Source organism: Triturus cristatus, chromosome 7 (genome assembly GCF_964204655.1).
Source record: "Triturus cristatus chromosome 7, aTriCri1.1, whole genome shotgun sequence".
Taxonomy (NCBI): Eukaryota; Metazoa; Chordata; class Amphibia; order Caudata; family Salamandridae; genus Triturus; species Triturus cristatus.
In genome coordinates, this window is record NC_140590.1 from 13,276,809 (window position 1) to 13,301,415 (window position 24,607).

Genomic DNA, 24,607 nt, shown 5'->3' on the forward strand with positions numbered 1-24,607 from the left:
AGCAGGGGGCCTTTTCCCTCACTTTGCAGCCTGGGCGCCTGCTTGCAAGGCCTGCACCACATGGCCGGTAGGCCAGGGCTTCACACGCTGCTCGCGCTGAGCAGGGGGAGGGACAGCGCCATGTCTCCTCACCTTTGGCGGCTCGCGCTGGTGATCCTGCGCTTCCTCAGGCTTCGTGCCGAGCTGCAGGCGCTCTGGAACCAAGCCGCCTCCCGGGACACAGCGTGCGCACACCGGGGCTCGAGCGCCGTGAGCCGATGGTAGAGCTCGCGGCCGCCACACCAGTGTTAACCGATCAGCGAGGGCACGCCCACCCTCATCGCCAGTTGTTGTGTTGCTGGCGCGGTCGGCAACAGGCCTAAACAGATCGCGGAGATATGGGGCTGCTGGGCAATAATAACTCGGGAGCTAGTTTGGTTTGTCTACTGGTCTCGCCGTCGTAGCCCTAGTGGAATACGTACGTGCGCGACCACTTTTATTAACCTGAGGTCACATGACCTCTACGTTGCGTGCCTGTTGCATCACAGGCGCAACATAACAGCTGCCCTGGCAGCGATGGAGGCCAGCAGGATCTCAGTCTGTGTGCACCCTCTGTGAGTGGAGGAGACCCGTGGAGGGCAGGAGACTATTGACCCTATGCACACACACCTACATCTGCACTTCTCCCCCATACTCACTTCAGGGGCCACCTCGGGATCAACTGCTCCCCCATACACACCTGCGACGAGGTCTCGGAGGGTTCATCAGACATCACCCCAGAGACTCAAGGTGCATTGGAATGAGGGCTACACCTCTCCACAGACACGTCACAGGCAGAGGAGGGGTCTGCACCCCTCTCTAAGCACTTCAGAGGCAGTGAGGGGTATCCACCTCGTCACATACAGACCTCAGGGCCAGGAGCGTGCCTCCACCTCCTCACATACAGACCTCAGGGCAGGGGCAGCTGAGTGTCTCCACCGCCTCACATACAGACCTCAGGGCAAGCAGTGTCTCCATCTTCTCACATACAGACCTCAGGGGCAGCAGAGTGTCTCCACCTCCTCACATTGAGGCCCCAGAGGCAGCAGAGAGGATACTACCTGCCCACTCAGACCCCTTGTGCACTTCCACCTCAAGACGTCAATGTCCTGTGAGGGGTCTATCTCACCCCCTCATATACAGACCTCAGGGGCAGCAGAGTGTCTCCACCTCCTCACATACGGACCTCGGGGCAGCAGAGTGTCTCTACCTCCTCACATACAGACCTCAGGGCCAGAAAAGTGTCTCTACCTCCTCACATACAGACCTCAGGGGCAGCAGAGTGTCTCCACCTCCTCATATACAGACCTCAGGGGCAGCAGAGTGTCTCCACCTCCTCACATACATACCTCAGGGGCAGCAGAGTGTCTCCACCTCCTCACATTGAGGCCCCAGAGGCAGCAGAGAGGATACTACCTGCCCACTCAGACCCCTTGTGCACTTCCACCTCAAGACGTCAATGTCCGGTGAGGGGTCTATCTCACCCCCTCATATACAGACCTCAGGGGCAGCAGAGTGTCTCCACCTCCTCACATACAGACCTCGGTGTTGGACCCGGCCTCGTGGCGTGGTCCTTAACCCCCCTGGACTGTGGCCGTTCCCCGCCCCGGCCTTCACGGGCCACCCGTCTGAACTGCTCCAAGGCCCTTCACCTGGAACTGCACGTGGTCGCATGCTCCTCATGGCTCCGCCATCTTGTTGGCATCTACGTCACCCCGTACACCAGCCGGCGCGACCCCGCTCAACCCGGCCTCGACCCCAGCGAAGCCCCGACCTCGAGGCACCACGGACTGGCCAGGGGGTGCCGCAGGAACCATTCATCGCCCCCGGCGGAGGACGGTATCGTTGGGACCCCCAACTGTCCTCCCCTCTCGTGGTGTGATCGCCCTGCAAACTCCCATGGGCCTGGCGCCTCTCCTGCTGGGCGTCTGGCCACCTCCACCCGGCCACTCCGCCCCCTCGGGCGCAAGGGTCCGGACATCAAAGGGCTCCAGACCTATATCTGGGGCGACCCCACCACAGCTCGGCAGTTGTATCCCGGAGTCGAGAGCCCTGCTGATCGAATCGCGGCTGACCCTACGGAGAAGAACTCTTGTCGGAACCATCACGAGCCCTGCTGACTGCGTCGCGGCTCCCTCTTGTGAACCTTTCCTGAACCACCTGGAACATCGGAGCCCTGCAGACGCCGTCGCGGCCCCACCTCGCTGAGACCTTCCTCGGAGCCCTGCTGACGACGTCGCGGCTCGAGCTGAGCAGAAACCATCTTGAGAGCCCTGCTGATTGAATCGCGGCTCTCCACGAACTGTACGCCAGAGCCCTGCTGACGCCGTCGCGGCTCGACCCCTCCGAGATCGGAGGTCCTCCAGCTTGAGGATAAGAACTGGGCCCCAGGTACCCTCGTACCACATTCCTGCCAAAGACTGTCCCGCTACCCCTACCCTTCCAAAGAGACATTGAGACTTTTGGTGGATCCCTCGATCCCTTCGTGTAAATATTGAACTCGTAACCTTTTATTGATGATAAAGAATTGCTTGTCTTGAGACAACCTCCTTGAGTCCGGTGTGGTGGTGTTACTGTGCTAGTACGTGATAGGAGAAGGATCTCTCAGGAGCCTTCTCGGCAGCGCTCGGCTACTTCGTGCAGTGCGAGGGCCCTCTTGGTGGTCTCACCGACTCCTCGGGGTCCGCCTTCCAACATTTGGTGGCCAGCGACGGGATCCGAGCCGAACGCAGTACGTACCAGCCAGTACCCACTAGCTACCCATCCAAACGAATAGCATCATGAGCAGCCAGGAAAACAACGCGACAATGGAGTTCCAGCCCGAACGGCTGGAAGAATATACGCACAAAGAATTAAAACAGTTCTGCAGAGACAAAGGCATTGCAACCACCAGCCTCGGTACCAAGGAAGAGATGCAGAAAGCTCTGAGGACATGGCTGGAGGCCAGGGCAGGCCCCTCCCAGGAAGAAGGGCCCTTGCCCCTGACGGAGACCACAGCAACCGCACTGACCCCGGCAACCGGAGGACGAAAGAGCCTAGAAACCGGCCTCTCCGAAGAAGAAATACGAGAGCGGGAAAAAGTCCGGAGCCACGAGCTAGAGCTCGCCCGACTGCGACTGGACGGCGAACTCCAGCTGGCGGAAAAGAAACTGGCCCTCGAGCAGCTACGCCTTCAAGAAGAGATAGAAGAGAAGAGACGACACCGGGAGTTGGAGGAAAAGAAGCTCACCCTTGAGCACGAGCGCAGCCTCAAGGAGCTCGAGATCAAGGCCAAGAACGGAGGGACCAACACCCCCAGTACGAGAGACACTCTACCGCCTGCCGAGGCCAAAGTACATATCCCGAAGGAGGTCGTCAAGGAGTATTACAAAAATGACGATATCCAACAATGGTTCAAGGCCTATGAGGTGGCCATGACCTCCCATCGAGTGCCCCGAAAAGACTGGGGCGCAGGCCTGTGGGGGCGATTCCTGAGTGAAGGGCGGGACACGCTGCTCCAGCTACCGGAGGAAGTGATGACCTCCTACGATCACATGAAGGAGGCCCTGCTCACCCGCTACGGGCTAACAGCGGAGATGTACCGCCAGCGGTTCCGAGACTGCAAGAAAATCCCGGGTACCACATGGGTGGAATATGTGGACTTTTTTAGTCGGGCCCTAGAAGGGTGGATCAAAGGCAGCAAAGTAACCACCTACGGGCAGCTGGTCGACCTCATCGTGTGGGAACATCTTTCCAACAATTGCTTCGTGGAGCTGAGACAGCACCTCCTCGACAGCAAAATGACCGACCCGCGGAAACTGGCCGTCGAGGCCGATCGATGGGTCAACTCCCGGGTCCCCCGGAGCTCGATGGGGGAGTACCAGAGGAACCCCAACGGACCCCCACGCCAGCGCGGTGGGGGGGGAGGGCCGAACAGGAACCGAGACCCTCCCGCTGGGGCCCCCAGGAGCCCCCCTCGAGGGCCACCGCAGCCACATCTCTCCCCGAGCCTAGCACGAAGGGTGGGCCCGGCCCGACCCGGACCACGGCCACCAGTGACCTGCTATGGCTGCCAACAAACCGGACACTTTGCCAGCGACCCGGCCTGCCCTCTGAACCGAAGAAACGGGGCCGGCGGGCCCCCGCCCCGGCAGCTGACAGCCGCCGCCTTGGGGGGAGGAGAAGAGGAAGAAGAGGCCCTCGACCGAGAAAACACTGAGTGGGAGCCGGCAGCCATGTCCCTGGTCTGCCTGGGTAGCCGGGAGATGGTACCCTGCACCCCCATCCCAACCAACACCCAGAAGTACCGGCAGCAGGTCACGGTCAACGGACAACGGGCCGAAGCCCTTCGCGACACCGGCGCCAGTATCACCGCTGTCCGCTGCCACCTGGTGACCCCTGAACAGATTCTACCGAATGTGCTGTGCCCTGTCCGGACGGCCGACAACAGTGAAAGCCTATGCCAGATGGCCCTGGTCCCCTTCGAGTGGGGGGGGGGTGACGGGCCTGCTGAAGGTGACAGTGCGCGACGACGCCCCGGTCGACTGCCTCCTGGGGAACGACTTGGAGAGTTCCCCCTGGGCTCAAGTAGAACGACGAGAGCACCTCCGAATGTTGGGACTGGCTGATTGGGCCTGCGCCATCACCCGGTCCATGACCGCCCAGGCCCCCCGCTCATCCTCGACCTCCGGGACCGCCCGACCCGAGGGGCTCACACCCCCTCCCGCCAGCAGCGAGGAGGAGGCGGACACCGACCCTGGGTCCAGCGAATCCTCCCCCGAAGAGATGACTTCTCCGAGCGCCCTACCAGAGCTGACGCAATGGCAACACGAAGGGGGCCCCACCCGAGAGCAGTTCCAGCAAGAGCAACAGTCCTGTCCCTCTCTCGAAGGGGTCCGGCAGCAGGCGACCGCGCAAGCCAACGGTGACCAGACCGGCACCCACTGGATCTACTGGGCCGAGGGCCTGTTGTACAGTGAACAGAAAGTAGCAGAACTCGGGGCCAGCCGCGTGTTGGTGGTCCCCCTCCGCTTCCGGGAGTTTCTTCTCAACCTGGCCCATGATGTGCCCCTCGCCGGACACTTGGGGCAAGACAAAACGTACAGTCGTCTGGTGACCCACTTCTACTGGCCCCGGATGCGGAGAGATGTGGACAACCACTGCCGGTCCTGCCAGACCTGCCAAGCCAGCGGAAAGACGGGGGGTCGGGTCAAGGCCCCCCTCCAGCCCTTTCCCGCCGTCAGCACCCCGTTTGAACGGGTCGGAATCGACATTGTGGGACCCCTGGACCCCCAAACCGCCCTGGGCCACCGCTTCATCCTGGTCCTCGTGGACCACGCCACCAGGTACCCGGAGGCGGTCCCGCTCAGAACCATAACGGCCCCTGTGGTAGGCCGGGCCTTGATGGGGATCTTCTCCCGAGTGGGATTCCCCAGCGAAGTGGTGAGCGACCGCGGCACGAACTTTATCTCCAGGTACATGCGGTCCCTGTGGCAACAGTGCGGGGTCACATACAAGTTCACGACCCCATATCACCCTCAGGGGAACGGACTGGTTGAGCGATTCAACCGAACATTGAAAGGGATGATCCAGGGCCTGGAAGAACCACTCAGGCGGAAATGGGATGTCCTGCTGCCCTGCCTCCTGTTCGCCTATCGGGAGGTCCCGCAGAAGTCCCTGGGGTTCAGCCCGTTTGAACTATTGTATGGACACCCGGTCCGCGGACCGCTCAGTCTGGTCAAGGAGGGCTGGGAGATGAAGCCCCGAGGCGCCCCTCCTGACGTCTACCGATACCTCCTGACCCTCCGAAACCAGACCCGCAAGTTCCGAGCCCTCGCCGAAGCCAACCTCGAGGCCAGCCAGGAGGACATGAAGCGGTGGTACGATCGCAACACTTCTACTGTAGAATTCGAGCCAGGTCAGAAAGTATGGGTCATGGCCCCGGTCGAACCCGGCGCCCTCCAGGACAAGTGGACTGGGCCCTTCAAGGTGGTGGAGAAGAAAAGTCCCGTCACCTACTTGGTCGATCTGGAGTCCCCCCGGAACCCCCTCCGGGTCCTACATGCTAACAGGCTAAAACCCCACTTCGCCCGGACCGAACTGAGCCTGCTGCTGGCGACCGACGAGGGGGGCGAGGACGACTCCGAGCCCCTGCCCGACCTCTTGCAAACCGACATTCACGATGGATCGATCGAAGGGGTCCAACTCGCCTCGTCCCTGACCCCGGAACAGCGCAACGACTGCCAGCGATTACTGCGGGACTACGCAGCCCTCTTCTCTCTCACCCCGGGGGTGACCCACTGGTGCGTCCACGACGTCGACACCGGGGAGAACCCCCCCATACGACACAGAGCCTACCGGGTGCCTGACCGAGTGCGGGCCTGCATCCAGGCCGAAGTAGCGAAGATGCTGGCCCTGGGGGTCATCGAGCCTTCCGACAGCCCGTGGGCCAGCCCTGTCGTCCTGGTGCCCAAGGCCGCAGCTCCCGGCCACCCCCCGGAGTTGCGATTCTGCGTGGACTACCGAGCCCTGAATGTAGTAACCAAGACGGACGCACACCCGATACCCCGGGCCGACGAACTCATCGACCGCCTAGGGGCCGCTCGCTACCTGAGCACGCTGGACCTCACCGCCGGGTACTGGCAAATCCAGCTCACCCCTGGCGCCCAAGAAAGATCCGCCTTTTCGACTCCGGATGGGCATTACCACTTTCGGGTGATGCCCTTCGGAATGAAGAACGCCCCGGCCACCTTCCAGCGACTGGTGAACAAAGTTTTGGCCGGGCTTGAGGCCTTCAGCGCGGCCTACTTAGATGACATTGCCGTGTACAGCAACCACTGGGCCGAGCACCTCCTCCACCTAAAGGCCGTCCTGGCCGCCCTCCAGCGGGCCGGGCTCACAATCAAGGCCAGCAAATGCCAAATCGGCCACGGATCCGTGACCTACCTGGGCCATCAAGTGGGGAGCGGGCAGGTGGCCCCCCTCCAAGCAAAGATAGATGCCATCCAGACCTGGGAACCCCCCACTACCCAGACCGCTGTCCGGGCCTTCCTGGGCCTCACCGGATACTACCGACGGTTTATCCGGGACTATGGGAGCATTGTCGGCCCCCTCACAGAGTTAACGTCCAAAAAGCAGCCCAAGAAGGTACACTGGACACCCTGCTGCCAAACAGCCTTCGACACCCTCAAAACGGCCATGTGTACTGCTCCGGTGCTGCAGGCCCCGGACTACCAGAAGGAGTTCGTGGTACAGACGGACGCCTCCGAGTATGGGATCGGGGCCGTTCTCTCCCAAACTGACGAAAAGGGGCTCGACCGACCAGTGGCCTTCATCAGCCGGCGACTACTGCCCCGGGAGCAACGCTGGAGCACTATTGAGCGCGAGGCCTTCGCTGTGGTGTGGGCCCTCAAGAAGTTCCGGCCCTACCTCTTTGGCGCCCACTTCCGGGTCCAGACCGACCACCGGCCCTTGCAATGGTTAATGCGAATGCGGGGCGAGAACCCCAAACTGCTGCGATGGTCCATCTCGCTACAAGGGATGGACTTTGACGTCGAACACCGGCCCGGCAATGACCACGCCAACGCCGACGGCCTGTCCCGCTTCTTCCGCCTTGACGAGGAGAATCCCCAAGGAGATGGGTGACTCTCCATGCCTTCGGCTGGGGGGGACGCCTGTTGGACCCGGCCTCGTGGCGTGGTCCTTAACCCCCCTGGACTGTGGCCGTTCCCCGCCCCGGCCTTCACGGGCCACCCGTCTGAACTGCTCCAAGGCCCTTCACCTGGAACTGCACGTGGTCGCATGCTCCTCATGGCTCCGCCATCTTGTTGGCATCTACGTCACCCCGTACACCAGCCGGCGCGACCCCGCTCAACCCGGCCTCGACCCCAGCGAAGCCCCGACCTCGAGGCACCACGGACTGGCCAGGGGGTGCCGCAGGAACCATTCATCGCCCCCGGCGGAGGACGGTATCGTTGGGACCCCCAACTGTCCTCCCCTCTCGTGGTGTGATCGCCCTGCAAACTCCCATGGGCCTGGCGCCTCTCCTGCTGGGCGTCTGGCCACCTCCACCCGGCCACTCCGCCCCCTCGGGCGCAAGGGTCCGGACATCAAAGGGCTCCAGACCTATATCTGGGGCGACCCCACCACAGCTCGGCAGTTGTATCCCGGAGTCGAGAGCCCTGCTGATCGAATCGCGGCTGACCCTACGGAGAAGAACTCTTGTCGGAACCATCACGAGCCCTGCTGACTGCGTCGCGGCTCCCTCTTGTGAACCTTTCCTGAACCACCTGGAACATCGGAGCCCTGCAGACGCCGTCGCGGCCCCACCTCGCTGAGACCTTCCTCGGAGCCCTGCTGACGACGTCGCGGCTCGAGCTGAGCAGAAACCATCTTGAGAGCCCTGCTGATTGAATCGCGGCTCTCCACGAACTGTACGCCAGAGCCCTGCTGACGCCGTCGCGGCTCGACCCCTCCGAGATCGGAGGTCCTCCAGCTTGAGGATAAGAACTGGGCCCCAGGTACCCTCGTACCACATTCCTGCCAAAGACTGTCCCGCTACCCCTACCCTTCCAAAGAGACATTGAGACTTTTGGTGGATCCCTCGATCCCTTCGTGTAAATATTGAACTCGTAACCTTTTATTGATGATAAAGAATTGCTTGTCTTGAGACAACCTCCTTGAGTCCGGTGTGGTGGTGTTACTGTGCTAGTACGTGATAGGAGAAGGATCTCTCAGGAGACTTCTCGGCAGCGCTCGGCTACTTCGTGCAGTGCGAGGGCCCCCCTTGGTGGTCTCACCGACTCCTCGGGGTCCGCCTTCCAACACTCGGGCAGCAGAGTGTCTCTACCTCCTCACATACAGACCTCAGGGGCAGCAGAGTGTCTCCACCTCCTCACATACAGACCTCGGGGCAGCAGTGTCCCCACCTCCTCACATACATACCTCAGGGGCAGCATAGTGTCTCCACCGTCTCACATACAGACCTCAGAGGCAGCAGAGAGGATACTACCTGCCCACTCAGACCCCTTGTGCACTTCCACCTCAAGACGTCAATGTCCGGTGAGGGGTCTATCTCACCCCCTCATATACAGACCTCAGGGGCAGCAGAGTGTCTCCACCTCCTCACATACAGACATCAGGGCCAGAAAAGTGTCTCTACCTCCTCACATACATACCTCAGGGGCAGCAGAGTGTCTCCACCTCCTCATATACAGACCTCAGGGGCAGCAGAGTGTCTCCACCTCCACACATACAGACCTCAGGGGCAGCTGAGTGTCTCCAACTCCTCACATACAGACCTCAGGGGCATCAGAGTGTCTCCACCTCCTCACATACATACCTCAGGGGCAGCAGAGTGACTCCACCTCCTCACATACAGACCTCAGGGGCAGCAGAGTGTCTCCACCTCCTCACATACAGACCTCGGGGCAGCAGTGTCCCCACCTCCTCACATACATACCTCAGGGGCAGCAGAGTGTCTCCACCTCCTCACATACAGACCTCAGAGGCAGCAGAGAGGATACTACCTGCCCACACAGACCCTTTGTGCACTTCCACCTCAAGACGTCAATGTCCGGTGAGGGTCTATCCCACCCCCTCACATACAGAACTCAGGGGCAGCAAAAGGCCCTCCTTCCCACACAGACCTCAATGCCAGGAGGGAAGCCCCCAGGTAGGAGTTTGTGCCTCACCTGCCGGAGGTTGTTGAATGTGTCCAGGTTCTTCTGACCCTGCAGGAAGAGATGGACGAGTCTCTGGATGGCTGGGAGGTTTCCCTGCGCCACAGCAATGTGCAGAGGCCTGGAATAAGGGCAGAGTGTGGTTAGTAGGAGAGCTCCACAGCTCGAGGAGAGTCCCACAGCAAGAAGAGAACCCTGCAGCATGAGGTGAGTCCCACAGCATGAGGAAAACATTCAGCATGTGGAGAGTCCCACAGCATGAGGAAAACCTACAGCATGAGGTGAGTGCCACAGCATGAGGAAAACCTGCAGCATGAGGTGAGTGCCACAGCATGAGGAAAACCTGCAGCATGAGGAGAGTCCCACAGCATGAGGAAAACCTGCAGCATGAGAATAGTCCCACAGCATGAGGGGAGAGCCACAGCATGAGGAGAGTCTCATAGCATGAGGAGAGTGCCACAGCATGAGGAAAACCTGCAGCATGAGGAGAGTCCCACAGCATGAGGAAAACCTGCAGCATGAGGTGAGTGCCACAGCATGAGGAAAACCTGCAGCATGAGGAGAGTCCCACAGCATGAGGGGAGAGCCACAGCATGAGGAGAGTCTCACAGCATGAGGAGAGTGCCACAGCATGAGGAGAGTCCCACAGCATGAGGGGAGAGCCACAGTATGTAGAGAGTCATACAACATGAGGAAAGTGCCACAGAATGAGGAGAGTCCCACAGGATGAGAAAGTGTCACAGATGCAATAGGATGCCAAACTTGCCTGGTCTGCTCTCTCAGACTCAAGGGCTCTAAGACCCACTCACCAAGCCTTTCTGTGGCTAGTACTCAGAAACGCGTGGCAGAAACAATAAAATGCACTCTGTTGAATGCTCGCTCGCTCACTCATAAAACATGCTATGGAAATGGTCGATATTTTAGACAGTGCTAATATTGATCTTGCTTTTGTAACCGAAACATGGGCTGATACAGGCTCAGGGCCAGATCTGGTCTCTGCCACCCCCATGGCTACTCGTCAATCAGGCTAGATCACTTAGGGAGCAGAGGCGGTGTCCTAGCAATTGTTTTAAAAGACAAATTCATGGTTAGGTTTGACCCCCTACCCATCCTTGTTGCGAAGCCTTGGTTTTCAAAATTGGTCTTTCAAATAAATATTCCTTTAACGGTGCCTTGATTTACAGACCCCTGGCCCCAGAAATATGTTCCTAAATCTGGACAAGTCACCGTGGGACATTAAGGCTAACTCCTCTAATTTTACCATCCTTGGTGACTTTCATATGGAGAATAAGGACGACTTAGACGCTCAGGATCTTATAGCTTCTCTGGCTCTGTTAGGTTTGGCACAACTAGTCTGCTAGCCCACACATTCTGGTGGCCACACCCTTGATGGCATTTTCTCAGACTGTCCTTTTATGCACGTTTCTCCCGCTCTACCACTAACATTGTCTGACAATAAGGCCGCAATGTTCCAACTGAACCTAGTGGGCCACAGTCTGGAGGAACCTACTTTTATTTTTTTAGCAAATATTGGTATGAAAACCAGGAATCGTTATTTTAGAGGCTCACTGGGGTTGTAAATATTTGAATAAAATGGACACTGGTGTACACGGAACCCACTGAGGTAATCGGCTTGAGAGAATAACTACGGGTTCCAGCATGCAGTTGGAGAACTTTACTCACCTCAGAGGCCCAAGAGGGGCCATTTAAGTGCATGCGGTAATGGTGCCTGCGAGCATATAAGTGAAATCAATGGAAGCCTATGAGTAAGGAGCGTTTGTCTCCGAAACGCGTTAGGAAGAACATGAGAACAATGAATAATACTGCTGGTTTTCATTGTAATAAATGGTTTGAAAAAAATCAATTTGCAGCCGAGTGAGTCCTCGCCTCAGGGCACTTTGTATGGATGGAATTTAATGCAGCAGCCCGGCCGCGGAGGACTGCATCACCATAGATTGAAATGTGGGGCCGAAGGGGCTTGGAACTGTGCTAGCCCCAGGCACAGCAAATATTGGTATGAAAACCAGGAATAGTTATTTTCAGAGGCCCACTGGGGTTGTAAATATTTGAATAAAATGGCCACTGGCCTAGACGGAACCCACTGTGGTAATTATGGGCTTGAGAGAAAAACTGCGGGTTCCTGCATGCAGTTAGAGAACTTTACTCACCTGAGAGGCCAACGAAGGGCCATTTAAGTGCATGCGGTAATGGGGCCTGCGAGCATGTGCGTGAAACCAGTGGAAACCTATGAGTAAGGAGCGTTTGACTCCAAAACACGTTAGGAAGAACATGAGAACTCTGAATAATACTGCTGGTTTTTGTTGTAATAAATGATTTGAAAAAATCAATTTGCAGCCGAGTGCGTCCTCGCCTCAGGGCACTTTGATTGTATGGAATATATATATATATATATATATACATATATATATATATATTCACTGAAAAAACCATAGGTTTCAGGGGTGTTATAGTTAGCTGGACTTTTCACTTGTACAAAACCATTGAAATTCCCCCGTTATAGTTAGTTCAGCTAACTATAACTCGCGCGCCCGCAATGCACTGCTGATGACGTCACATATTACATCACTCATGACATGGTCAGTGACATCACTCATGACATCACTGATGACATCTCAAATGACATCACTGATGACATCACTGATGACATCATCCAGTGAATGTGTGTTATTCTGAAAATTAAATATGTTTTATATATGTATATCTCAAGGTCGATGGAAGAATAAATGGGTATATAAGTGTCTAAATGGATGATTTGTTTTTGAAAAATTGATTGTGTAACTGACTGATTAAGTGTATCATAGTGAATACATGGCTTAGTGAGTAATGTTTAAATATGTAAATATCTGTATCAGTCTCTCACTTTGTGTATAAGTGGCTGCATGGGTTGGTGAGTAGCTACATGGGTGTCTATATAGGTTATTAGTTGGTTTTTTGAGTATCAGTCTGAGTGTCTGCATGGTTCGGTGGGGGTATTACGTAGTGCATAGGTGCATGAATGAGTGACTCACTGTTTGTATGTGTTGAACACAGTATGTGTGCAGGACTGTATGGGTGGATGAGTGTGTGTATGGGTGTGTTAGTGAGTGAATGACTGTCTCAATAGTGTCTTTATGAGTAACTACATATGTTTTAAACTAGTATATGTGACTATTGGTGTATATATGTGAGTATATGTGAGAGTGAGAGATTGAAAGAGTTCCTGTATGAATAAGTATGTGTTTCTATAAGTGATTGTTTAAAAGACTAAGTATGTGTAAGTTTCCGTAGAAGTAAGTGTGGTGGTGTGTGTATAACTGTATATGCAAGTAAATGTATGTTTGATTCTTTATTAGCATGAGTGACTATGTGTGTGAGTAACTATGGATGAGTGGCATTGTGTAACAGGATGTATAGGTGTATGAGTACATATGATGAGTGAGTACATGTATGAGTGACTGTATTGGACTGTTGGTGAATGAGTGGATGTGTATGTGGATCTTAGAATTACTGAAGAGGTTGTTGTAACTGGTATTGGTATGTCCATTGTTTTGAAAATTTTAGTCTCTATTTTTGAATGTGTGTATCAAAGGTTATATTAGGGTGAGAGGAGGTCTGCCACTCTATCACAAGGATGATGTCATCAGTGATGTCATTTGAGATGTCATCAGTGATGTCATGAGTGATGTCACTGACCATGTCATGAGTGATGTAATATGTGACGTCATCAGCAGTGCATTGCGGGCGCGCGAGTTATAGTTAGCTGAACTAACTATAACGGGGGAATTTCAATGGTTTTGTACAAGTGAAAAGTCCAGCTAACTATAACACCCCTGAAACCTATGGTTTTTTCAGTGAATTTCTGAGGTTTTTTAAATGCTAATTCCTAACTATAACGTGCCTGAAACCTATGGTTTTTTCTGTTAATTTCAAAGGTTTTTTAAATGCTAATTTCTAACTATGCCTACAGAGATAGGACATGTGAAGAAAGAAGAAAAAATGCACAGAAAGAAACAAAAGAAGTGCAGAAAGAAGCAACAGAAGTCCTCAAATACGAAGATAAGTGCAGGAAGAAGGATAACGTGCAGAAAGAACAAAAAGAAGAGCAGAAAGAAGCCTTGTTGCAAAATCATCCTGTACCCTCAACTTTTTCAGACGGATACTGGTGGTAACTGAGTCTGACTAACCAGTCCTAGAGCCAGTGCTATGTTAAAAGACACTTAGAATACAGTGAAAACACCTACATACACTAGGGAACATTATGCGTTGGGGTCCCCCTGTGATTAGCCTTACCTCCTCTATAAGCCCCTAGTATATAATAGGGCATGGGGATTAAAACTACCTCTTAAAACAGGCCACAGGGCGTTTTTGCACACGTTAACTCAGGCCCCGTCCCCTCCTTTCACCATTGTGTAAACACGCCCTGTGTCCGTTTTTAGTTGGGAGATTAAGTTCATTTGAGTCCTGAGGGTCCCTAGGGTCCAACTAGCCCACTAGGTACCTCCAGTAAGTGCCACAGAGCTGCGTTGCAGAGAGGTGTAAAAAGTGGCACGGCCTGGACCACCTCTCTGCAATGCAGCTCAGTGGCGCTTACTGGAAGCACTTGGTGGGCTAGTTAGCCCCCAGGGGCCCTCAGTATTGAAGGGAAATTATATCCCCAATTTAAAACGTGCCATGGTGCGTGTTTGCACACGTCACCTCAGGCCCCGTCCCCTCCCTTCACCACTGTGTAAACGCGCCCTGTGGCTGTTCTAAGTTGAGAGATTAAGTCCCCTTGAATCCTAAGGGTCCCTAGGGTCACACTAGACCACTAGGTACCTCCAGTAAGCGCCACAGAGCTGCGTTGCAGAGAGGTGTAAAAAGGGGCTTGGCCTCAGAACACCTGTCTGCAGCGCAGCTCCCTGGCGCATACTGGAGATGCCTGTTGGGGGCGCGTTTGCAGAGTGCTGCATGGAGGGGGCATGGCCTCCGGCACGATGCCAGTCTTTTATTTATTTTATTTTTTTAAGAAGGGGGGCTGTGTGGTTCCCCTTCTTATTCTAATTTATTGGCCCTGAGGACCCCATCCCCCAGGGCCTGTCTCCTAATTATATTTTTTTGACCCCAATCCCCAGGGCCGGCCACTGTTTTTTATTATTTTTAAAAAATATATATTTATAGACACACATAGGACATGCTGGACAAACCGTACGTACCTATCACCATGACGATTTGCGTGATATTCATTAAAAGGCGACTATGCATGCAATTAATCCACGTGGAATGTATTTACACCACTAGTGAAGCTCTGACATGTCTGATGCTCTACCGTGCCTAATCCCGGTAGACACCCTTATCGTTTATTTATACAAACATGGGTAGCTATTGACGGGCACATTTAATACACATGCACACCAAGCCATTCAAAGGGGATTCGACAAAAATTCGACCAAAACTATGCAAGAAACCCCCCTCACAGTTAATAAAACACACATCCACTGCCGGATGTGTAATACTTTTTATTTTACTCTCTGGAAAGGGGACGAACATCACTTGCGAGTCACAGCGCGCTCCTGACAGAGCCCAATGCTGTGTTACACCCACCATTGCCTGCCGAGTGCCACACACCTCTGTATTGTATTCCACTAGCTAGTGCATATGCTATGACACTCTCTAGCCCATGTGCACTGTAACACCACCCCGTGAAAATGTCATGCCACACTTGTCTTCGCACGGGTTATATTGCCCCATCTAACGTGCCTTCCTCGATGCCTATGTTATAACGCACAGTGCTATGCCATACATATTACAATTTGGGATCAATATCTTTGTCACAGTGCATATGCAACGTTACACTCCCCAGCACATATTTTATATTACAACTTTAGAGACTAGTTAGGTTACACAACACTGCCCTGTGCATATTACACTCCAAGGCGCATATCGCATAGCACACGCTAGTGCCTGTGCTATCTCGCGCTCTCCAATGAATCTGTCATTGCGCACAATGTATTGCATATTATATTTCACGCCTGGTTCATCTTATATCACACTTTTTGGTGCATAGTTTATACCATACACTATATCTAGTTTTCATTTTCAATCGTGCTCTCAGGACTATGTTCTATATAACACTGTGTTCACCTACCCTTTTCACGGGCATTACATTTTGCAATAGGGGGTGGAGGGTCAGGGGGTGTTTTTGCCAAGTGAGCCCGGAGTCACAGTCATTAACGTCTTCTTCTTCCTGAATAAAAGTGAGATTATGCTGCATACTTGTTCATATTTTAAGTAGTTTGCACAGACAAAATGTTTTAAAAACAATAAAGTTTCTAATACCCGCCTTCTCTGAACAGTTAGCTTGCTGCCCCATCCCCCTCCTCCCTATCCTCTGTTGTGTGAATCCATGGACTAGCCTCCTCCCTCCTGCCATGCATGGTCTGATGTGCTGCCACTGCCCTCAATTTAGTATGATGTACCAGTCCACTCCTCCTGCCCTCCATTGCCCAATTATATGCCCCATCATTGACCTCCTGCTTAAACTCTGTGCTTAGCTTGCTGCCCCTATTCTCCTTCCCCCTGCCCTCCGATGTCTTTGTGCATGCCCCTGCTCCATCCTTTTTGCCCACCATGTCCCATGGACCTGCCACTCCTATCTACTCTGAGTGTTCTGTTGAGCTGCCACTCCCCTCCCACCTGCCTAGCATTGTCAGATGACTGTAACCTGTCCCTGCCACCTCCACCCTGCCTGTCCACATGCCATGCCTCTATCCTCTTCCTCCTGTCCTACATGGTCCATTGTACTGCCACACCCTTCTGCCCTCCCTGGTCTGTTGTGCTGCAACAGCTCCTCCTGCCTGCCCCGTGTGGTCTGTTGTGAGGCCCCTTCCCCTGAACTTTCTTGTCTGTGCACAGGTCCTGACCCTCCCTTCTATCCTCCATCGTCCTTTGTGCATGCCCCTGCACCCTCCTTCTTGCCCATCATAGCCATTGTGCTGCCACTAACCCTCCCACTTGCCATGCATGGTCTTCTGTGCTGCCATGGCCCCTCCCACCTTCCCTGTGTGGTCAGTTAGCTGCCCCTGACCCCCTCCCACCTTCCCTCCATGGTCTGTGTGTATGCCATCACAGTCTCACTGTTGCTCTTCATGTTGTGTCTTGCTTCTAGTGCCCATCCTGCCTGACCTCCATGGCCATCTTGCTGCTCCTGCCCTGCCCCCTTGCCCCCAGCCCTCTGTTTACATGTGCAGACCCCTACTCCCTCCCTCCTGGCTTGTCTGTTCCATTGTAATGCCCCTGATCCGTCCCTCCTGCCCTTTATGGTCTGTTATGCTGCAGCCTTCTCTCCTGTCTGTCCATTATGGTCAGCTAGCTACCATTGCCTCTTGCCCCTCTGTTCTCTGTTGTCCATGTGCATGGTCCTGTCCCCTCCCTCTTGCTTTCTATGGATTGTTGTGCTGCACTCCCGTCCTGCATGCCCTGTGTGGTGTATTGTGCTGCTGCAAACCCTGATGCCTGCCCTGCAGGGTCAGTTTGGTGCACCTCTCCATGTCTCTCCTGTCCTCTGTTATCCAAGTCCATGTCCCTATCCCATTTCCTTCCATGATCCAATGTACCATACTTGCGAACATTTTGAACTTGGTAAGAGGGAGATTTTGAAAAAAAACTGGGGTATTGATTTTCCCCTTTGAGTTACATTGAAAAAGAGGATATTGTAGACAGGAGACAGATCAAATAAAGCCCATTTGAGCTTAAAAACATTGGACGTTTCCTGGCTGAATCGGGTCTGTTGGCATGTATGGTTGTACTACCATTGCCTCTTCCTTCTGCCCACAATGGTCTATTACATTGCCACAGCCTTGAAGGAGGGTAGATTTTGTATCACAGGGGGCCCCTGGCCCGTTCTGTCCACACCTGAAGTATGAGACCCTTGTCCTTGCCCTGCCAGCCGCATTTGTAGGCCGTATTAAATTGACCAGCGGGTCCTGTGTTGCTATATAATTATCCTGAGACATCCTTACCACTCAGCCAGCATAAAACCCCTGTGTAGGCCCTTCTGTTCAATATGTAGGCCTCTTTGTTAAATTGACCATAGCTCTGCAATTTTAGTGTATAGCAGTCTGAAGGCAGGTCTGCGAGGCCTTCTGCTCCAAACTAGTAGCCCCCACCCTACCCGAGTGCTCCGTGCTCGGTATCAAAGTTCAACATCCCCCTGAAGCTGTCGACATACAGTAGGCTGCATCCTGGACTGGTACTTGCTTCCTGGGCAGGTTTCCCGCTTTTAAGGAAGTGGCAACCGCAGAGCGTCAAGTTAGGAGAACTGAGGAGATTTTATACATGAATATATTGAATTCCTGTACAATACCCATTATTTTCTGCTTGCTCTATGGAACTTACGATAAGCGATTGGCCTGAGAGACTGACCTTTTCACCCAGTCCATTGTCAGCATTAAGTGGGTAAATGACGAAATGTCTGGTAAAATCTGCAGACGAAGCTTTTGGGTAGCATACGTAGGTAGATGTAGCGTGCAAAGGAGCCCACAAAATGATATAAAAAGGGAGCACCCACAGATATCGACGGACAACCTCGCCGTCTGTATGTAGGTTAACAGGCTGTGCAGGTTTTCCCCAAGAACTGGGAGCTCTTGTCTTCCTTTGCTTAAAATGTCTTGCTCGGCTTTGCTTGAAGTATCTTATTCTATTTTACCTATATGAAATGTCATGTTATGTTTAACCATTGTTCTCTTTACTTTTGCATTTAAAAGATGTTGTATTGTAATTGCAGGAATGCTTGCTCTAAGAGTAAATGTGAGTGTTCCTAGGTAACATTTTCCTTGGTGTAACTTGTTTCTCATGATGCATTTATAGATGTGTTTTCTCTCTCTCTCTGTCAGTCCATTAATTGAGATACAGAGAATATCATGACAGCTGTATGATTATCTGGATTCTGTATTTTGTACTTTAGGTCTCTATTCTGCGGTTTCTTTGAAGTTGCATCTTCTCATTAAACTGCCATTGTATTCTGCCTCCAATTCCATGTCTCATATGTCTGTTTTCTTCATTTTTGGAGCAAGCGTTCCTAGGCACCCCGGCTCAAATTAAGGTGCCCCTTTTGTCCCTGACTCACTCTCCTGCTCAGTTCTGTGGTGGCTCCCGGGGCTCTGGGGACCGCCCCTAGCTCCCTTGACCCGTAATAGATCTTCCCTCCAACAGCCTCTCTTGCAAGTCCTGTATTGTTGGTTTGTTGCCCCTGCCCCCCTTTCCACTGCCCTCCATAGTCTGTTGTGCTTCCACGGCCCTTCCTGCCTGCTCAGTGTGGTTAAATTGTTGCCTTTGCACCCTCCTACCTGCCTTCAATTTTCAGAGTCCGTGCCCCTGGCCTCTGCCTCTCAACAGTATCCTAATGAACAACTAGATTGCTAACATTCTATATTTATTACAAAAGTGTGGAGCGCCTGACATCATCTTGATGTAATCAAAACTGTAATACCTAGAGCATTCCTTTAGAAATTACATATATGAGAGGGTCTTATTGGCATCAAAATTATGGTTAGTGCTCTAAAAGACTAAAATAAGGACATATTTTCTGAGTTTTCAAATAGCGACAAAGCACTTTTAAATTATTTGTTATCTTTATGTTTTTTTATCTAGTTGACAACTTGATTAAATGTTGCACATAGGGGAGAGGATGTGGTGTTACTTCCAGAACTGCAGACTTTGCAACTGGGGAACCAGGTTGAAGTTTCTGCTTCAGCTCGACATTCTGTGATTCTGGTCAAATCACTTAGTCTCCCCATGTCTACAACCAAAATGAATTTGTTCTTGTGTGATGTAACCAATGCTCATGTAAAGCACTCCAATACCTGACAAGTCTGCACTATATAACACTGCAAAAACACAAAATAATAAGTGTTTTGCACACTTCTGTCATTGGGCTATATTTGGGCTATATCTGGGTGATTTTGGGCTACATTTGGGCTCTTTTGTCTCCGGTGGCCATCTTGGGAGATTTATTTGTTATGAAGTTTCCTAATTTCCTCATGTACTGCAGTCTCCTCAGTCGGAAATGCTTTCAGTTTTTTACTTTGATTCCATCATGAAGGTATTCAGATATGTCACACATTTGCCATGAATTCTGAATGTTAGCACTCTAGTTGCTCATTAGATCACTGTAGTAAAACTACTGCTCACCATGGAAGTCTGCTCCTGGTATTAAAAGTGCATGTTTCAGTCTGCATGTCAGAATTTTTTAATGAAATAGAAGAGGATTTGAGAAGTCACTCAAAATGTGCCCTCATTTTCTTTCTTCAGCATTAATCATAATTTCTATGGCAAAATGAACCCCCTCATTGTGTTCCTTTTTAAATTAAATGTTTTAAGTGTTACCAGTTTATTCCAATCAAGATGGCTTCAGGTGTGCCATACTTTTGTCATAATGAAGACAGTAAGTGCTCTAGTTGTTTTTAAGAACATTCTTGGACATTCTGTCATTGGGCTATACTTGGGCTACATCTGGGTGATATTTGGGCTACATTTGGGCTCTTTTGTCTCTGGTGGCCATCTTGGGAGACTTATTTGTTATGAAGTTTCCTAATTTCCTCATTTACTGCAGTCTCCTCAGTAGGAAATACTTTCAGTTTTTTACTTTGATTCCATCAAGAAGGCATTCAAATGTGTCACACATTTGCCATAAAATCAGAATGTTAGCACTCTTTTTGCTCATTAAATCACTGTAGTAAAGCTACTGCTCACCAGGGAAAACTGCTGCTGGTATTGAAAGTGCATGTTTCAGTCTGCATGCCAGGATTTGAGAAGTCACTCAAAATGTGCCCTAATTTTTCTTTATGCAGCACTAATCATACTTTTTATGGAAAAATGAACCACCTCATTTTGTTCCTTTTTAAATTAAATGTTTTAAGAGTTACCACTTTAATCCAAGCAAGATGGCTTCAGGTGTGCCATACATTTATCATAAGTAGGACGGTTAGCGCTCTAGTAGTTCTTTGGAACACTCTGGAAAGCTGCAGTAGAACACAAAGGAATCAACTGACAGTCTCTGCCCTTGTTGGATGTACATGTTTTACTGAGAATGTCAGACTTCATTCTCACATGACTGAGAAAGATAATGTGAATTTACAGAAAATAAGCTCTCAGTTTAGCTTATAGATCACCTTCCAAACCTCTGTGGTAAAAGCATGAGAAAATATTTTTCTCTCAATCATGATATCCCAGCAGAAGGCTTTTTCGCATGGTGAAATCACCTTAGAACATACCACAATTCCTAAAATGAGTATGGTACCATCAACAAATGATTTATAATGTAACTAAAGTCTTAAAATCTTCTATTAACTGCAATGCTTTTTAATGAGGTGCTATCATGTATATTGGTCCCAAGATGGCTGCCAACACTTCTTGGATGAAGTGCTGACAGCCAATCAGATCTCAGGATGAGATGTGTGGTTAGGCTCCGCCCACATATATATATTGATTTAAATGCTATTTTCTCAGGAACTACTGAACAGATTTACACCAGACCTACAAAAGGCACTTCCTTGACCTGAGGACTACCTCTCTGCCAAATTTCAAGTAACTCTGTTCAGCCGTTCGGGCTGTAGCTGTGTCTAAAGGTCCTATGGAAAAATGCATGGGAAAACGCGTTTTGGGACCCCCCTTTTTTCTCAGCCCCCGCTTGACGAATCCCCCCGAGACTTTCAGGGTAGGAGCGGAGCGGAGCGCCCCACCTATTTTGAAAATTTTGCGAGGATTCATCGACCGGCGCCAAAGTTATTCCAAATAGAATGTTGCGGATTTCCTATGGAAACAGGGTCCTAACTATAACTATCTACTGGCGACCGCCAGTAGATAATATATATATATATATATCCAACAAAGAGTACCCCACGGAAAGAGGCCACTGACACAAAATAAGTTCGTTTTATCATTTAATTGCAGCTTGCTGGCAGGATTTGAAAAGCGCACACAGCAGCATTAAGCCAGACGCGTTTCAGGATGTAAAGATCCCTTCTTCAGTGGCTGATGCGGAAACAGAGGGAAGCGCCAATGTCTGCACCTTGATTTTAAATAGTCCTGCCCCAGTGGGCGTGGCCAACCGCCTGGCCTCCTGGACCTTGTGGTTGCACGACGTTTTCCTCCAGTGAGTCCGCTCCTTACTGCTCCAGAAATAACACATTAACAAACTCCCAGTGGGGCTGCGAGCATACAGTTCAAAATACCTGTCACCGCTTTCCAGGTGCAATTGCGAACGTCGCGCTGAACAGCGCCGTGTCTCCAAATACCAACACCTGGTGGCGCCGGTTTAGACCCGCTTGGACGCGGTGGGCCTCTCTCCTCGCAGCTGGTGCAGTCCTCCACGGCAGGGGTGCCGTGTAATATATTTCCATCAAAGTGCCCCAAAGCAACGAAGACGCACTCGAATGCTGAAGGAACCAACCGGTTTCTTTAATTTGAAAGCAGGCATCGGCATTGCATGAAAGATCTCTCCAACCTGACACGTTTCGAGGCTTGTTGCCTCTTAATCATAGGTAAAATGAATATTCACTCAGCAGATGTCTCTGATTAGCATGCCTCATTTACATACCCATAGTGGGCCGTGCTTCCTGCTCACGTGATTGTATTTGCATGCTAGGATTGGGACACTTTGATGGAAATATATTACACGGCACCCCTGCCGTGGAGGACTGCACCATCTACAAATATAAGGGGCTGAAAGCGAGGAATTATGCCTGCGCCTTGACAGCAATGCAGAAGGGGAGAAATTCAAGCATGCGTGGCATCATGACCCACGAAGGGTAACAAGAAGAAATAATTTTATTTACAAAGCGGAGCCTACTAATGGTGAAATAATGACTCTGAAACAGACTACAAATCCTAGCATGCAAATACAATCACGTGAGCAGGAAGCACGGCCCACTATGGGTATGTAAATGAGGCATGCTAATCAGAGACATCTGCTGAGTGAATATTCATTTTACCTTTGATTAAGAGGCAACAAGCCTCGAAACGCGTCAGGTTGGAGAGATCTTTCATGCAATGCCTGCTTTCAAATTAAAGAAACCGGTTGGTTCCTTCAGCATTTGAGTGCGTCTTCGTTGCTTTGGGGCACTTTGATGGAAATATATATATATATATATATATATATATATGTCTCCAAAGGTGCCCAGAGCTCCAAGAACGCTACTCCACAGATGACGGTTTAACAAAACCTTTTATTTGAAACAGATGCTGACATCTCTGTTTAATTCCTTTCCCTGACGCGTTTCAGAGCAAACGTGCTCCTTCATCATAGGGGAAAGACTGGCAAGAACGGAAAGCACCCAACCAATATTTGCCGCTTTTACATGTGCTCCCAGGTGAGCAGCATGCCGGTAGTTGTAGTGTCCATTAACTCCCCGTAGTGGGGTCCGTAATCCTGTCAGATTAATTAATGCTTCCATTTTGTTATGGCATTTTCGCCCTCCAGTGGGCTTCAGAGATTCAGTACCTGTTTTAATTACAAAGTCCTCTGTGCTGCAGTTTGGCACTGAATCTCTGAAGCCCACTGGAGGGCGAAAATGCCATAACAAAATGGAAGCATTAATTAATCTGACAGGATTACGGACCCCACTACGGGGAGTTAATGGACACTACAACTACCGGCATGCTGCTCACCTGGGAGCACATGTAAAAGCGGCAAATATTGGTTGGGTGCTTTCCGTTCTTGCCAGTCTTCCCCCTATGATGAAGGAGCACGTTTGCTCTGAAACGCGTCAGGGAAAGGAATTAAACAGAGATGTCAGCATCTGTTTCAAATAAAAGGTTTTGTTAAACCGTCATCTGTGGAGTAGCGTTCTTGGAGCTCTGGGCACCTTTGGAGACATATATATATATATATATATATATATATATATATATATATATGTATTACCTACTGGCGGTCGCCAGTAGGTAGTTATAGTCAGGACCTAGTTACTATAGGAAAATGACAACATTCTATTCGCAATAACTTTGGCGCCGATTTATGAATCTTCGTGAAATTTTCAAATTTTCAAAACTAATTCTTTGTTGAGATCAGCTCCTATGTTGAAAGTTTGGGGGTGATTCGTCAAGGGGGTGCCGAGTAAAAAGGGGGGTCCCTAAACATGTTTTTTCAAAGTTAATTTCCATAGGAAACTTTAGACACGTAGGAAAGAGGAGGGTAGGCGCACGGTAACCTTTGTGGGGTGTTTAGGGTGTGCTATAGAGGGGGTGCGAAGTGAACTAATCATACCTACCGGTGTGAAAGCTCTAGGCTACGAAAAATTAGTGAGGTATTGGCTAGCGTGTGATGTTTCTAAGGTGAGCTTGTGCGCAACTCGAGTATTAAAACGTGAGCCCACACTGTGTGTCTTATGCCGTGAAGTCATGTGCCCTGGCCGCTGCAGTACAGTTGTAGAAGTAGTGTCAGCATGTGTTTATACCTACTAGGATGAACTACTGACCCGTAGTGGTGTGAAAGTCCTGGGTACGGAAAATATGTGAGGTATTGTCTAGAGTCTCATGGAAGGAGGAAGTGTTGGCCGCCATTTTGTGATTCCGTTGGAGCGAGTAAGGGGAAAAAAGGGCGAAAAAAGTGGGAAATAGGAGGGTTGGAGCACTGTAACCTCCGTGGGGTGTTTAGGGTGTGCTATAGAGGGGGTGCAAAGTGAACTAATCATACATACCGGTGTGAAAGTGCTAGGCTACGAAACTTAAGTGAGGTATTGCCTAGAGTGAGATGCTGCTAAGGTGAGGTGGTGCGGGGCTCGGGATTAGAGCGTGTGTCTAAATTGTGTGTCTTATGCTGTGAAGTCATGTGCCGTGGCCGCTTCAGTTCAGCTGTGGAAGTAGTGTCAGCATGTGTTTATAACTACTAGGACGAACTACTGACCCATACTGGTCTGAAAGTTCTGGGGTTCGGAAACTATGTGAGGTAGTGT

At 51.3% G+C, this 24,607-nt stretch overlaps 1 protein-coding gene across 1 annotated transcript in view; it reads right to left on the reverse strand.

Annotated features, from left to right (window-relative positions):
- BCL3 (BCL3 transcription coactivator) overlaps positions 1-24,607 on the reverse strand; it is a 250,161-nt gene that overhangs the window by 104,088 nt on the left and 121,466 nt on the right. Inside the window, exon 3 of the mRNA XM_085615490.1 lies at positions 9,690-9,798. Within this exon, the coding sequence (XP_085471616.1) occupies positions 9,690-9,798 (109 nt within the window). The remainder of the gene's footprint in view (positions 1-9,689; positions 9,799-24,607) is intronic.